The sequence below is a fragment of the Chlamydomonas reinhardtii genome, chromosome 1, assembly GCF_000002595.2.
Source record: "Chlamydomonas reinhardtii strain CC-503 cw92 mt+ chromosome 1, whole genome shotgun sequence".
Taxonomy (NCBI): domain Eukaryota; kingdom Viridiplantae; phylum Chlorophyta; class Chlorophyceae; order Chlamydomonadales; family Chlamydomonadaceae; genus Chlamydomonas; species Chlamydomonas reinhardtii.
In genome coordinates, this window is record NC_057004.1 from 1,340,721 (window position 1) to 1,354,544 (window position 13,824).

A 13,824-nucleotide genomic window follows, 5' to 3' on the forward strand; every position below is an offset into this window, starting at 1 on the left:
GCAACCTTGTAAGGATGATTCCTCAAAAAAAAAAAAAAACATAAAGCAAACACCTCGAAAACCGCCACCAACCACCCCCATCCATCCCACCCCACCCCACCCCACCCCGACCCGGCAGACAGAGCAGGAGGCTGGCCCCCCCGCCCCCCGGGAGGGGTTGCACAAAAACACCGCCAGACCTAACCCAAGCACCAACCTACACCACAGCCTAACCGCAAGAACCACCACCACCGCGCGCCAGAAAAGGAAACACCAGCGCTACGCACTCGCCCCGCCCAAACCCACCCCACCCCCACAAGTCGGTTGCTTAAGCAACACCCCAGGAGAACTGGCAGGGGAGACACAAGCAGAAAACTAAACGGGCCAGATGTGGCGCTGACTAAGCGGGCTCCAGACCGCTGCAAGACGCGCTGTGCAGGAAGTCCCACAGCCGCCCAGGCGCTGTGACGCCAGCCAGAGCTAAAACACATGGGCGCCAGATAAGCTGATGACGATAGTACACCACGCCAGCGCTTGGAAAGAAACGCCGCCCAAAAGGAAACCTAGGGGGCCTGCACAGGTGATGCAAGCGTCAGCCGCAAGTTCAACTTCGGTGACCCACCCTGAACCTCCTCCACTTCACAAAGCGCGCCACCCGCCGTCCAGATGGCCACAAAGTGCTCCAGCTTAGCCGCCTTGAGCTGTGCGGTGAGAAGCTGTGTGGGCAGAGCCGACAGGGTTTCAGGGGTTAGCGTGGCGGCAGTGAAACGCAGCTGCATCACCCTTTTTTTGAGGAATCATCCTTACAAGGTTGAACAGGGGCAGACGCGCTGCCCCCCTGCTGCCTGAAAACAGCCTGGTCCCCGAGACCAGAACCCTGACAGGGCAAAAAGAGAAGAAAAGAGAAGAAAACAGAAAGCAAACACCTCGAAAACCGCCAACAAACACCCCCACCCACCCCACCCCACCCCACCCCGACCCGGCAGACAGAGCAGGAGGCTGGCCCCCCCGCCCCCCGGGAGGGGTTGCACAAAAACACCGCCAGACCTAACACAAGCACCAAACTACACCACAGCCTAACCGCAAGAACCACCACCACCGCGCGCCAGAAAAAGAAACACCAGCACTACGCACTCGCCCCGCCCAAACCCACCCCACCCCCACAAGTCGGTTGCTTAAGCAACACCCCAGGAGAACCGGCAGAGGAGACACAAGCAGAAAACTAAACGGGCCAGATGTGGCGCTGACTAAGCGGGCTCCAGCCCGCTGCAAGACGCGCTGTGCAGGAAGTCCCACAGCCGCCCAGGCGCTGCGACGCCAGCCAGAGCTAAAACACATGGGCGCCAGATAAGCTGATGACGATAATACGCCACGCCAGCGCCTGGAAAGAAACGCCGCCCAAAAGGAAACCTAGGGGGCCTGCACAGGTGATGCAAGCGTCATCCGCAAGTTCAACTTCGGTGACCCACCCTGAACCTCCTCCACTTCACAAAGCGCGCCACCCGCCGTCCAGATGGCCACAAAGTGCTCCAGCTTAGCCGCCTTGAGCTGTGCGGTGAGAAGCTGTGTGGGCAGAGCCGACAGGGTTTCAGGGGTTAGCGTGGCGGCAGTGAAACGCAGCTGCATCACCCTGCGCAGCTCGCTGACCACCTCCCGAACCACATGCTCCGACGTCTGCTTAGCAGGCTCGCGGGACCAGTACGCACACCAGACGGCGTACAAGAAGGTGGCCCGCAAAGTGCTCCACAGCAGCGCGCCCGCCCCCCGCGGGCCTGAGGCCCACATACCCATGCGGTCCCCCAGCATGAAGCCCACGTCCGTCACTGGCGGCGCCGCTGCCTGGGGCGCAACGCAGGCCCACAGCTGCTGCAGCCACGTCCTCGCCTGCGCATAAGCTGGACACTCCAGGAAGATGTGCGTCAGGCTGGCCCACGCCCGCGGGCCAGGTGGCCCGCAGGCGGGGTGAGGACAGTGCGCCCCCAACCCCCCGCACCCCGTGGTCACCCGTGGCCGAATGCCCTTGCCCGCCCTGTACAGCCCGCAAGGCAGGTAAGCATGTTGCAGCCTGTACACCAGCACCTTTGCCCCCCGACTGGCGTGGCTGTCCCACAGCCTCCGCCACGTACCCCGCAGAAGGGACGCATCCGGGGGCGGCATGCGAGGGTCGCCCTCCACCGCCGCCGCTGCTGCCGCCGCCGCCGTGGCAGGCCCTGTGCTAGGTCCCGCCCCTCCCGCCGCCTGCTCCTGCAGCCGCGCGGACCGCCGCGGCCCCTCACCCGACTGCTGGGACGGGGACGCATACGACTGCAGTTCTCTCGCCGGCGTGTTCCGCAGCCCGGCTGCCGCAGAGGTGCGGTGAAGCCAGGGGTCCAGAGCCACCGGGTTATTGTGGAAATGCTGCGCCGCCGTGGTGGTCAGCTGCGCCGCTGCACGCTGCCACTCCGCCTCCCGCTCCGCCAGCCGCGACTGTGCCGCCGGCTGGGGCCCCGAATCCCCCGCCTGCTGTGCTGGCGCCGGGCACGGCATGGCTGCGGGGCGGGCCGGAGCCGGCGGTGCGGCCGGGTTGGCCACGGTGATGGCCCGCCGCACGTCCCGCACCGTGTAGTCCGCCAAGCTGACACCCGCAATCCGGCAGTGCTCCGGGTGCACCACCACCCCAGCCTCCGGCGCCAGGAAGTACGGCGCCCGAGGCCACGCCCCCGCCCGGTCCCCTGGTGATGCTGCATCGTACGCCGCCCGCTCTTCAAAGGTCCACAGGTGCCGCGGCTTGCGATGCTGCAGCACACAGGCAGGCTGCCACGCCCCATCCACCGCCGGGGGCAGCACGCCAGGCCCAGGCTCCAAGAGCCGCCCCGTGTAGTGGACGTAGGACACAGCCCCCGCAGCGTTAGCCACCCACAGCTGGTCCAGGCTAACCCGCCACTGTGGCGGCGCCGCTGGCGGCTGAGTGGCTGGCTGCGGCGGATGCTGTTTCACACCCGCGCTCCGCACGTGGCCGACCGCGGACGCCAGCCGGGCAGGCAGCCCCGCTGGCGTCGGCGCGTCGCTGTACACCCACGCCCACGTGGTGGCGGAGTCCGGGCGCACATGAGTAAGCAGCGCCCGGGTGAGCGTCTTCCAGGGTTGCCGGCCTGGCTGGGCAAGGAGGGCGAAGGTCTTAGCTTGAAGGGCAGACAGGAACGCAGGCAGGTCGACGTGGTTGACACCCCCATCCTTGTACGGCAGACAGGCCGTTTCCCGCTTTGGCAGCAGGAGCGGGTTCCCATGCGACACCAGGCTGGCGTCCTCAGCGTGCATGGAGCGCGCAGCAAAGTGGTCCACCAGGTCGGTGAGTTCCTTCAGCTGCGCAGGCGACGGGTTGAGGAAGCTGAAGTGGTAGGCCAGCTTCGCCGCCAGCACCTGCTTCGCAATGTGCACACGGCCAACGAGGGTCAGAGACAGGGCAGCCCACAGACGCGCCACAAACGCCATGCCGCGAGCCCGCCGGGTGTACAAGTCAGCTGCAGCCGCATCCGAGTCCCACGACAGGGGCACACCCAGGTGCGTCACGGCGCCAGTGGTAAACGGCACCCCCGTGTGTGGGCAAGGGCCCGTCAGGTGCGCAAACCTGCCAAGGCCCATGGCCTTGCTCTTGTCCGGATGGACACGGGAAACACACATGGAAACGAAGAGCCCTCGCGTGCCCGCTCACGTGGCCTAGCCCACCGTGTCACGAAAGCTAACAAACGTTCTGACCAAGAGTAAAGAAAGCACACTCAGACATGCAGGCGACCGACCTCAGCATGGGCCGTACTCGTTCTCCATTGGCGTCCTCAAACCGGCTTTTTGACTATGTCCAAAACCATAATTTAAGTACGCAAAGGCCACTCGGCCGGCCCATTGGCCTGAGGTTAAAGACAGCGTTGAGGCACGATCACGCGTCCACGTCAACATTTCACAAGTAAGGCTTGAAGCCGCTAGTGGCCTCAGCTCGGCCATATCCTGTCTGGGTTCGTGTCTCTCTCCCAACCTGTACCGACTGCTCTTCTCAACCCCCAGCCCATCCGTAACTGCTTTACTGCTCACCGCCACACTGCAAACTACGCCACACGTCTATCCCCCCTCCTTCTCGCACTACCCCCCACACCCCCTCCCTAGTTCTCAAACCCATGGCCGCACGGGGCGGGCGCCGAAGAGATGTGGGGGGTAAAGCCGCGCCCGCCCGCTGCCCCGCATCCTGGCGGCAGCGGGCGGGCCGTTCCGCACCCTGCTCGCAAGCAGCGCATGAATAATAATAATAATATCTACGCAGGGCACAGGTGCCCGCGTGTCTTAAGGAGGAGTGAGGCAAGCAGCGCATGCGAAGGCCACCCCCCCAACCCGTCGGGCCGCTACATGCGGCCCACTATCCGCATGCGCACTGCCGCCATCGGCTGCACGTACCGCCGGACCGCGTCTGACTTCCAGCGCCCGTGCGCCTTTATCTCCTCCAGTGATGCCCCGCCGTTGGCTGCCGCTGTTGCCCCTCCCCGCCGGAGGCTGTGCGCGGTGTACATGCTTAGGTCGGGGGCTCGTGGCCCCAGCTGTCTCATAGCTTCCGCCAGCAGCGACCGCAGCCGGCTGTTAAACGCCGCCTTCCCCATGCCAACGGGAGCCAGCCCCCACTCTGCCCGGCGAGTGAACAGTGGCTGCTCACCCGGCCGCCTTCCCGCCGCGCTGTTCGCAGGTGCCACGCGACCAGCGCCTGGATCCGGATGCCGCTGCCCGACTCTGCCGTCAACACCACCGACGCCCCCTCACCCCGCTGATCTGTCTTGCTGCGCCGGATGAAAAGCTCCACTCCGCCGCCGGGCACCTCCCGCACGTCTCGCAGCTGAAGCCCTGCCAGCTCACTGCGCCGTAGCATGCCGAAGAAGCCGAGCACCAGCCAGCAGGAGTCCTGCGCCCGCTCCGCCGTAGACCCTGGGGCCAGGGGCGTGCCCAGCCAGGCCACGAGCCATAACAGCAGCCCAATCGGGAACGGTGGCTTGAGGGTAGCGGCGGCGGCCGCCGTGCTGTCAGCCGCCTCCCGTTGCAGCTGCGCCCAGAGCCGCCGCACGATGGGGTCACGGCGAATGGTTGCTGTGGCCGGGACCCCGCATGCCCGCTGCCAATCCGCCACTGCCGATAGGGTGCGTCTACCACCGCAACCTTGTAAGGATGACTTTTAAAAACAAAAGGGTACCGTTGATGGTGCTGATGGCGTAGCGGCGCACTGCCCAAGCCAGGAACAGGCAGACGTGGGCGCGGTTGATGTCCGCGCCCGGGCCCCGAGGGAACACCTGCTGCGCCGGGAGCCGTAGCACCTGCTCCGCGAACTGCGTCAGGCGGCGGCGGTGGGAGAGGTACGTCTCCGCCGAGGAGTCGGCGACTGCGTTGCCTGCCGCCGCCACCGCCTTTGCGGCCAATTCCTCCAGCGCTGCGTCCGGAATGCCGCCCAGCTGAGCCTCGGCCAGCAGGCAGCGCCGGCACACGAACACGCCGCCAGGATATGCAGCTGCCGCCAACTGCTGGCAGCGGCGGTGCGACCATTCCCCGCAGCCGCTGCATTCCAGGTCCAGAGTGTCGACTGCGCCTGAGCACACCGAGCATCTCCCTGGTGTCGGTGCCGGCGCCGCCTGCCGGCCTGTACGACGGGAAAGAGCGGGCCGCCGCAGGTCTCAGGCCATGTGCAGGATGAGCCAGGGGTACGCCGAGGGTTCCGCCTCCCGCCCCCACGGCAGGCGGAAGTATGTATTGCCCGCCGGCAGCACCCGCAACACTCGGAAGGGGGAACCCTTGTCCCGCACCCACACCCGGTACCAGCCCCGGTCCCGCCAGTCCGGCACCAGCACTAGCGCCCGTGTGCCCGTGTCCCTCAAGCCCGCCAGAAGGCCCAAAACTTCCCCCGCGATGCTGTGTGGCGGGAAGGCCCACACGGCGCGCCCCGCTAGCTGCTCCGCGTGGTCCAGCACTGACGCTGCAGGGCTGAAGAAGGTATGGCAGCCGGGCTGACGGTTCAGGCCCAGGACGTCGCAACAACAATCCACCTCCGGCTCCAGGCGGGCGCGGCGGCATGCCTGGCGGTACACGCTGTGCACCAGCGACAGGTTCTGCTCCTCCGCCGCCGCCAGCTGCCGGCTGAGCCGATCCGCACGACCGTTGTCCACTCCCGCGATGTGCAGTGCCCGCAGCTGGAAATCGTGCTGCAGCGCCAACGCGGCCACCTGCCTCATGAGGCCGCGGCCGTCACGCACGCGGGTGGAACCTCTGTTCAGCGCCGCTACTGCCTGCGTGTTGTCGCACCTCACCAGCACCCGCCGGCCTGCCAGGCGCGGCGCCCATGACTGTAGGGCGCGCACGATGGCTTTCAGCTCTAGCCACGCAATGTGGACGCCCCGCTCGTCCGGCTGCCAACCACCCTGTAGCTCCGCCTGCTCCCAAACTGCGCCGAATCCCGCCGCGCTGGCGTCGGTGTAGACCACCGCCCCTCCGGGGCCCTGATATTCCCCCAATACCACGTCCAGGTCTGCAACGACGCATCGGCGGACACCGTCCCAAGGCGAGGTGGAGGAGTCAAGGAGGTCGCACCAGAAGCGCAGGTCGTCAATGCCCTCGGTGGTGATGGTGGTGCGGCGGGACGGACGGTGTGACGGCGGTGGGACGGAGTCGTACAGCCCTTGCAGGAAGGACGGTCCCCATCGGCAAGCTTGGGCGATGAAGGCCAGTTTGCCGGTTACGGACAGTAGGTCGGTAGTGCTGACGGGGCCCACTCCGGCGGCGGCGAGGAGGTCTTGTGCGGCGGAGGCGTAGCGAGCTCGTTTCTCAGGTGAGATACGCATCTCCATCCGCACGGTGTCGAAACACATGCCCAAGAAATCTAGCTGCTGCAGGTGCTGGTCCCGGCCTACGTCCTTGGACGCCTTCCACTCAAGGCCTAGCTCCGCTCCCAGAGTGTCCATCACCTCAAACGCCGCCGTGATGTCGGCGTGCGTGGCGCCCAGCAGCATGAAGTCGTCGGCATAGACGTGGATCTTGATGTTGAGGCCGCGACAGTCGCACTCGGCCTGGAAAATGGCGCAGGCCGCTGTTGCCAGCTCCACCCAGATGGCGGGGCTTTGGCTTGCGCCGAAGGGCAGCACCACCCACCGCTGGATGGCGTTGGTGACGGGGTGGCGGAAGGCCATGTAGCGGCGGGCGGATGGGTCCAGGATGATGTGGTGGAAGGCGGAGGCGACGTCGCGTTTGCCGAGGGCACCGCCTCTGGGCAAGTCCTGAAGGATGGTGGATAGGGTGGGAAGGGGGCAAGGAAGAGGGGCCATGCACGCGTTGACGCCGGACTTGGTGGGGTCGATGATGGGCCGGAGGTCGCCGTCTGCCTTGAAAACCACGTGGAGCGGGCTGATGACCTCGCGTGCCCGCTCACGTGGCCTAGCCCACGAACCCTGCGCAGCTCGCTGATCACCTCCCGAACCACATGCTCCGACGTCTGCTTAGCAGGCTGGGGGGTCGTCTAAATGGTTAAGACACTCAAGCCGATTTCGTTAAGGCTTCGAGAGATCCTGGGTTCGAATCCCGGTCACCCCACCAGGAAGGGCCCTGGTTTACCAAAACCCATCCGCACCTTGGTGGTGTGTAGACCCCCCCTGTGGTGCAGGGAGTCTCTGGGGTACAAGGCTGGAGCTCTGGGCCTGCAACTGGAGAGCTTTCAAGTTCAAGATCCAAGATTCAAGTGGAGCTCTGGGCCAGTCAACTGGAGAGCTCTAGATGATCTGTGTGGTCAAGGCAGTGGCTGTGGTTGTCACCTAGCTGTTGAGAACTCCAGTAGGTGTGTGGTGTCACCTGGCTGTTAAGGTTTCCAGTAGGTGTGTGGTGGAACAAACTCTTCTCTTCTCTTCTCTGATCTCTGGCCCTATCGAGGTTCTGTGATATGATCCAGGCTGCCTTGGCAGTAGGGTGGTAGTGCGTCTACCACCGCAACCTTGTAAGGATGAAAAAAAAAAAAAGGCTCGCGGGACCAGTACGCACACCAGACGGCGTACAAGAAGGTGGCCCGCAAAGTGGCGAGAGAACTGCAGTCGTATGCGTCCCCGTCCCAGCAGTCAGGTGAGGGGCCGCGGCGGTCCGCGCGGCTGCAGGAGCAGGCGGCGGGCGGGGCGGGGCCTAGCACAGGGCCTGCCACGGCGGCGGCGGCAGCAGCAGCGGCAGTGGAGGGCGACCCTCGCATGCCGCCCCCGGATGCGTCCCTTTTGCGGGGTACGTGGCGGAGGCTGTGGGACAGCCACGCCAGTCGGGGGGCCAAGGTACTTGTGTACCGGCTGCAACATGCTTACCTGCCTTGCGGGCTGTACAGGGCGGGCAAGGGCATTCGTCCACGGGTGACCACGGGGTGCGGGGGTTTGGGGGCGCACTGTCCTCACCCCGCCTGCGGGCCACCTGGCCCGCGGGCGTGGGCCAGCCTGACGCACATCTTCCTGGAGTGTCCAGCTTATGCGCAGGCGAGGACGTGGCTGCAGCAGCTGTGGGCCTGCGTTGCGCCCCAGGCAGCGGCGCCGCCAGTGACGGACGCGGGCTTCATGCTGGGGGACCGCATGGGTATGTGGGCCTCAGGCCCGCGGGGGGCGGGCGCGCTGCTGTGGAGCACTTTGCGGGCCACCTTCTTGTACGCCGTCTGGTGTGCGTACTGGTCCCACGAGCCTGCTAAGCAGACGTCGGAGCATGTGGTTCGGGAGGTGGTCAGCGAGCTGCGCAGGGTGATGCGGCTGCGCTTCACTGCCGCCACGCTAACCCCTGAAACCCTGTCGGCTCTGCCCACTCAGCTTCTCACCGCACAGCTCAAGGCGGCTAAGCTGGAGCACTTTGTTGCCATCTGGTCGGCGGGTGGCGCGCTTTGTGAAGTGGAGGAGGTTCAGGGTGGGTCACCGAAGTTGAACTTGCGGCTGACGCTTGCATCACCTGTGCAGGCCCCCTAGGTTTCCTTTTGGGCGGCGTTTCGTTCCAGGCGCTGGCGTGGCGTATTATCGTCATCAGCTTATCTGGCGCCCATGTGTTTTAGCTCTGGCTGGCGTCGCAGCGCCTGGGCGGCTGTGGGACTTCCTGCACAGCGCGTCTTGCAGCGGACTGGAGCCCGCTTAGTCAGCGCCACATCTGGCCCGCTTAGTTTTCTGCTTGTGTCCCCTCTGCCGGTTCTCCTGGGGTGTTGCTTCAGCAACCGACTTGTGGGGGTGGGGTGGGTTTGGACGGGGCGAGTGCGTAGCGCTGGTGTTTTCTTTTCTGGCGCGCGGTGGTGGTGGTTCTTGCGGTTAGGCTGTGGTGTAGGTTGGTGCTTGGGTTAGGTCCGGCGGTGTTTTTGTGCAACCCCTCCCGGGGGGCGGGGGGGCCAGCCTCCTGCTCTGTCTGCCGGGTCGGGGTGGGGTGTGGTGGGATGGATGGGGGTGGTTGGTGGCGGTTTTCGAGGTGTTTGCTTTCTGTTTTCTTCTCTTTTCTTCTCTCTTTGCCCTGTCAGGGTTCTGGTCTCGGGGACCAGGCTGCTTTCAGGCAGCAGGGGGGCAGCGCGTCTGCCCCTGTTCAACCTTGTAAGGATGATTCCTCAAAAAACAAAGCGGGCTGGAGCCCGCTTGGTCAGCGCCACATCTGGCCCGTTTAGTTTGTAATTCATTTTCGCGTGCCCTACCGTGTGGCGTTGCGGGTGGGTGCGTAACGCGTGTCCGGTCGCCCTACCTACCTACGGGTGGGCGCTGGGTGCTAAGTGGTGTAGTCCTCCGCTCTGCTCTACGCTACGCTTCGAGGTGTTTGCTTTCTGTTTTCTTCTCTTTTCTTCTGTTCTTGCCCTGTCAGGGTTCTGGTCTCGGGGACCAGGCTGCTTTCAGGCAGCAGGGGGGCAGCGCGTCTGCCCCTGTTCAGCCTTGTAAGGATGATTCCTCAGAAACAAAAGCTGTAATACTGCCGCCATCAGGACCGGCCCGTCCCCCGCCGGGTCGCGCGCCGTGAGGGTCGTGTCGTCAGCGTGGTGGGCAGCAGGTGGCGCCTGCTCGCCGCTGGGTAACAGGGGCGTGCGCAGTGCCCCTTGCTCCACCTGCCGCCGCAGAAAGGACGTCAGTGGCTTTTGTTTTGGCTGCATCTGGATGACCCATAGGGGTGGTGAGGCGGTGCTGCCCTGCGGCAAGCCATTCAGCACTGGGAAGGCGTCAGAGAGCATCCCGTACACACACACGCGGGCAGAGCCGTTGGCAGTGAACAGGCGGATCCAGCGCAGCATGCGCGGCCCAAACCCAAGTCCCTCCGCGGACGCATACAACCACTGCCGGTGCACCCGGTCATACGCCTTTTCAATGTCCAAGAAGTACAGCGCACCACCCTGCCGTGGCGTGCCGTCCGCGCCCACGTCCAGGCGTATCCATTCGATCAGGCCTTGGAGGTACAGCGCGTTGTCTCCAATCCAGCGGCCGGTGATGAACGCGGTCTGCAGCTCATCCACAACTGCATCCAGGTCGGGCTGCAGGCGGGCGCTGACGGCCTTGGACACCATCTTGAAGTCGCAGTTGAGCAGCGTGATGGGCCGGTAGGACGCCAGCTTTTTTTTTTTTGAGGAATCATCCTTACAAGGTTGAACAGGGGCAGACGCGCTGCCCCCCTGCTGCCAGAAAGCAGCCTGGTCCCCGAGACCAGAACCCTGACAGGGCAAGAAGAGAAGAAGAGAGAAGAAAACAGAAAGCAAACACCTCGAAAACAGCTCGGCGCGGTCCAGGCTTCTGCCCTTGTAGATGAGGGTGATGATGCCCTCCCGCCATGCTGTTCCATTCCCGCGCTCCGCACGTGGCCAGCTTATCTGGCGCCCATGTGTTTTAGCTCTGGCTGGCGTCGCAGCGCCTGGGCGGCTGTGGGCCTTCCTGCACAGCGCGTCTTGCATGCAGCGGGCTGGAGCCCGCTTAGTCAGCGCCACATCTGGCCCGTTTAGTTTTCTGCTTGTGTCTCCCCTGCCGGTTCTCCTGGGGTGTTGCTTAAGCAACCGACTTGTGGGGGTGGGGTGGGTTTGGGCGGGGCGAGTGCGTAGCGGTGGTGTTTCCTTTTCTGGCGCGCGGTGGTGGTGGTTCTTGCGGTTAGGCTGTGGTGTAGGTTGGTGCTTGGGTTAGGTCTGGCGGTGTTTTTGTGCAACCCCTCCCGGGGGGTGGGGGGGCCAGCCTCCTGCTCTGTCTGCCGGGTCGGGGTGGGGTGGGGTGGGATGGATGGGGGTGGTTGGTGGCGGTTTCGAGGTGTTTGCTTATCTGTTTTCTTCTCTTTTCTTCTCTTCTTGCCCTGTCAGGGTTCTGGTCTCGGGGACCAGGCTGCTTTCAGGCAGCAGGGGGGCAGCGCGTCTGCCCCTGTATGTTCAACCTTGTAAGGATGATTCCTCAAACAAAAAAGCAGTTGGGGGGCAGCGCGTCTGCTTCCGTTCAACCCTGTAAGGATGATACCTCAAAACAATATGTCCAAGAAGTACAGCGCGCCACCCTTCCGTGGCATGCCATCCGCGCCCACGTCCAGGCGCATCCATTCGATCAGGCCTTGGAGGTACAGCGCGTTGTCTCCAATCAAACGGCCGGTGATGAACGCGGTCTGCAGCTCGTCCACAACTGCATCCAGGGCGGGCTGCAGGCGGGCCCTGACGGCCTTGGACACCATCTTGAAGTCGGTTGTGTTTGCGGCGGCGGCCACCACCCTGGCTGGGGGGCGCGCCGCCGCTGCTGGTGCTCATGCTAGCGGCGCCTGAGCTGGCGCCGCCGGGGCGCAGTGGAGCGCTGCCCAGGCTCATGAGGCTGGAGGTACTGCGGCTGCGGTGCTGGCGTTGCCGGCGGCTGGGCCCACCGGCACCGCCGGGGTCCTCCTGTCCACTCTTAGCGGACCGCAGGGTGCGGGCGTCCAGGAGCACGTAGTCCATGTAGGCCGTCTGCACCTGCTGCCTGCTCGCCGCTGGGTAACAGGGGCGTGCGGAGTGCCCCTTGCTCCACCTGCCGCCGCAGATAGGACGTCAGTGGCTGCATCTGGATGACCCACAGCGGTGGTGAGGCGGTGCTGCCCTGCGGCAAGCCGTTCAGCACTGGGAAGGCGTCAGAGAGCATCCCGTTCACACACACGCGGGCAGAGCCGTTGCTTGTCAGGGTGGCCTCGTCCCTGCTTGGTCCCTGCTGGTGTTTTGTTTGTGTTGTGCACTTCTCTTCTGCTGCTGCTTCGTGCGGGCTGTGGGTTTTGAGGGTTGCCTGGTGGGTGCTGGCCTTGCTTGCCTCTGGGTTTTGGTTAACCAGGGCCCTCCTTGTTTGTTTTTTGAGGAATCCTCCACAAGGTTGAACAGGGGCAGACGCGCTGCCCCCCTGCTGCCTGAAAGCAGCCTGGTCCCCGAGACCAGAACCCTGACAGGGCAAGAAGAGAAAAAAAGAGAAGGAAACAGAAAGCAAACACCTCGAAAGCGCCACCAACCACCCCCATCCATCCCACCCCACCCCACCCCGACCCGGCAGACAGAGCAGGAGGCTGGCCCCCCCGCCCCCCGGGAGGGGTTGCACAAAAACACCGCCAGACCTAACCCAAGCACCAACCTGCACCACAGCCTAACCGCAAGAACCACCACCACCGCGCGCCAGAAAAGGAAACACCAGCGCTACGCACTCGCCCCGCCCAAATGAACCCACCCCACCCCCACAAGTCGGTTGCTTAAGCAACACCCCAGGAGAACCGGCAGAGGAGGCACAAGCAGAAAACTAAACGGGCCAGATGTGGCGCTGACTAAGCGGGCTCCAGACCGCTGCAAGACGCGCTGTGCAGGAAGTCCCACAGCCGCCCAGGCGCTGTGACGCCAGCCAGAGCTAAAACACATGGGCGCCAGATAAGCTGATGACGATAATACGCCACGCCAGCGCCTGGAACGAAACGCCGCCCAAAAGGAAACCTAGGGGGCCTGCACAGGTGATGCAAGCGTCAGCCGCAAGTTCAACTTCGGTGACCCACCCTGAACCTCCTCCACTTCACACAGCGCGCCACCCGCCGTCCAGATGGCAACAAAGTGCTCCAGCTTAGCCGCCTTGAGCTGTGCGGTGAGAAGCTGAGTGGGCAGAGCCGACAGGGTTTCAGGGGTTAGCGTGGCGGCAGTGAAGCGCAGCCGCATCACCCTGCGCAGCTCGCTGACCACCTCCCGAACCACATGCTCCGACGTCTGCTTAGCAGGCTCGCGGGACCAGTACGCACACCAGACGGCGTACAAGAAGGTGGCCCGCAAAGTGCTCCACAGCAGCGCGCCCGCCCCCCGCGGGCCTGAGGCCCACATACCCATGCGGTCCCCCAGCATGAAGCCCGCGTCCGTCACTGGCGGCGCCGCTGCCTGGGGCGCAACGCAGGCCCACAGCTGCTGCAGCCACGTCCTCGCCTGCGCATAATAAGCTGGACCCTCCAGGAAGATGTGCGTTAGGCTGGCCCACGCCCGCGGGCCAGGTGGCCCGCAGGCGGGGTGAGGACAGTGCGCCCCCAAACCCCCGCACCCCGTGGTCACCCGTGGACGAATTCCCTTGCCCGCCCTGTACAGCCCGCAAGGCAGGTAAGCATGTTGCAGCCGGTACACCAGCACCTTTGCCCCCCGACTGGCGTGGCTGTCCCACAGCCTCCGCCACGTACCCCGCAGAAGGGACGCATCCGGGGGCGGCATGCGAGGGTCGCCCTCCACCGCCGCCGCTGCTGCCGCCGCCGCCGTGGCAGGCCCCGTGCTAGGCCCCGCCCCGCCCGCCGCCTGCTCCTGCAGCCGCGCGGAACGCCGCGGCCCCTCACCCGAGTGCTGGGACGGGGACGCATACGACTGCAGTTCTCTCGCCGGCGTGTTCTATC

The 13,824-nt window shown here is 64.9% G+C and overlaps 1 protein-coding gene across 1 annotated transcript; it reads right to left on the bottom strand.

Annotated features, from left to right (window-relative positions):
* Positions 1-3,859: 3,859 nt before the first annotated feature.
* CHLRE_01g006766v5 (uncharacterized protein) lies at positions 3,860-7,975 on the bottom strand. The gene is made up of 4 exons (XM_043058215.1): positions 5,787-7,975; positions 5,183-5,504; positions 4,759-4,920; positions 3,860-4,195 (listed from the first exon to the last, which is right to left on the bottom strand). The coding sequence occupies exons 1-4, from the start codon at positions 7,296-7,298 to the stop codon at positions 4,113-4,115; spliced, it is 2,079 nt and encodes a 692-aa protein (XP_042928129.1). The 5' UTR covers positions 7,299-7,975; the 3' UTR covers positions 3,860-4,112.
* Between the last annotated feature and the right edge of the window lie 5,849 nt (positions 7,976-13,824).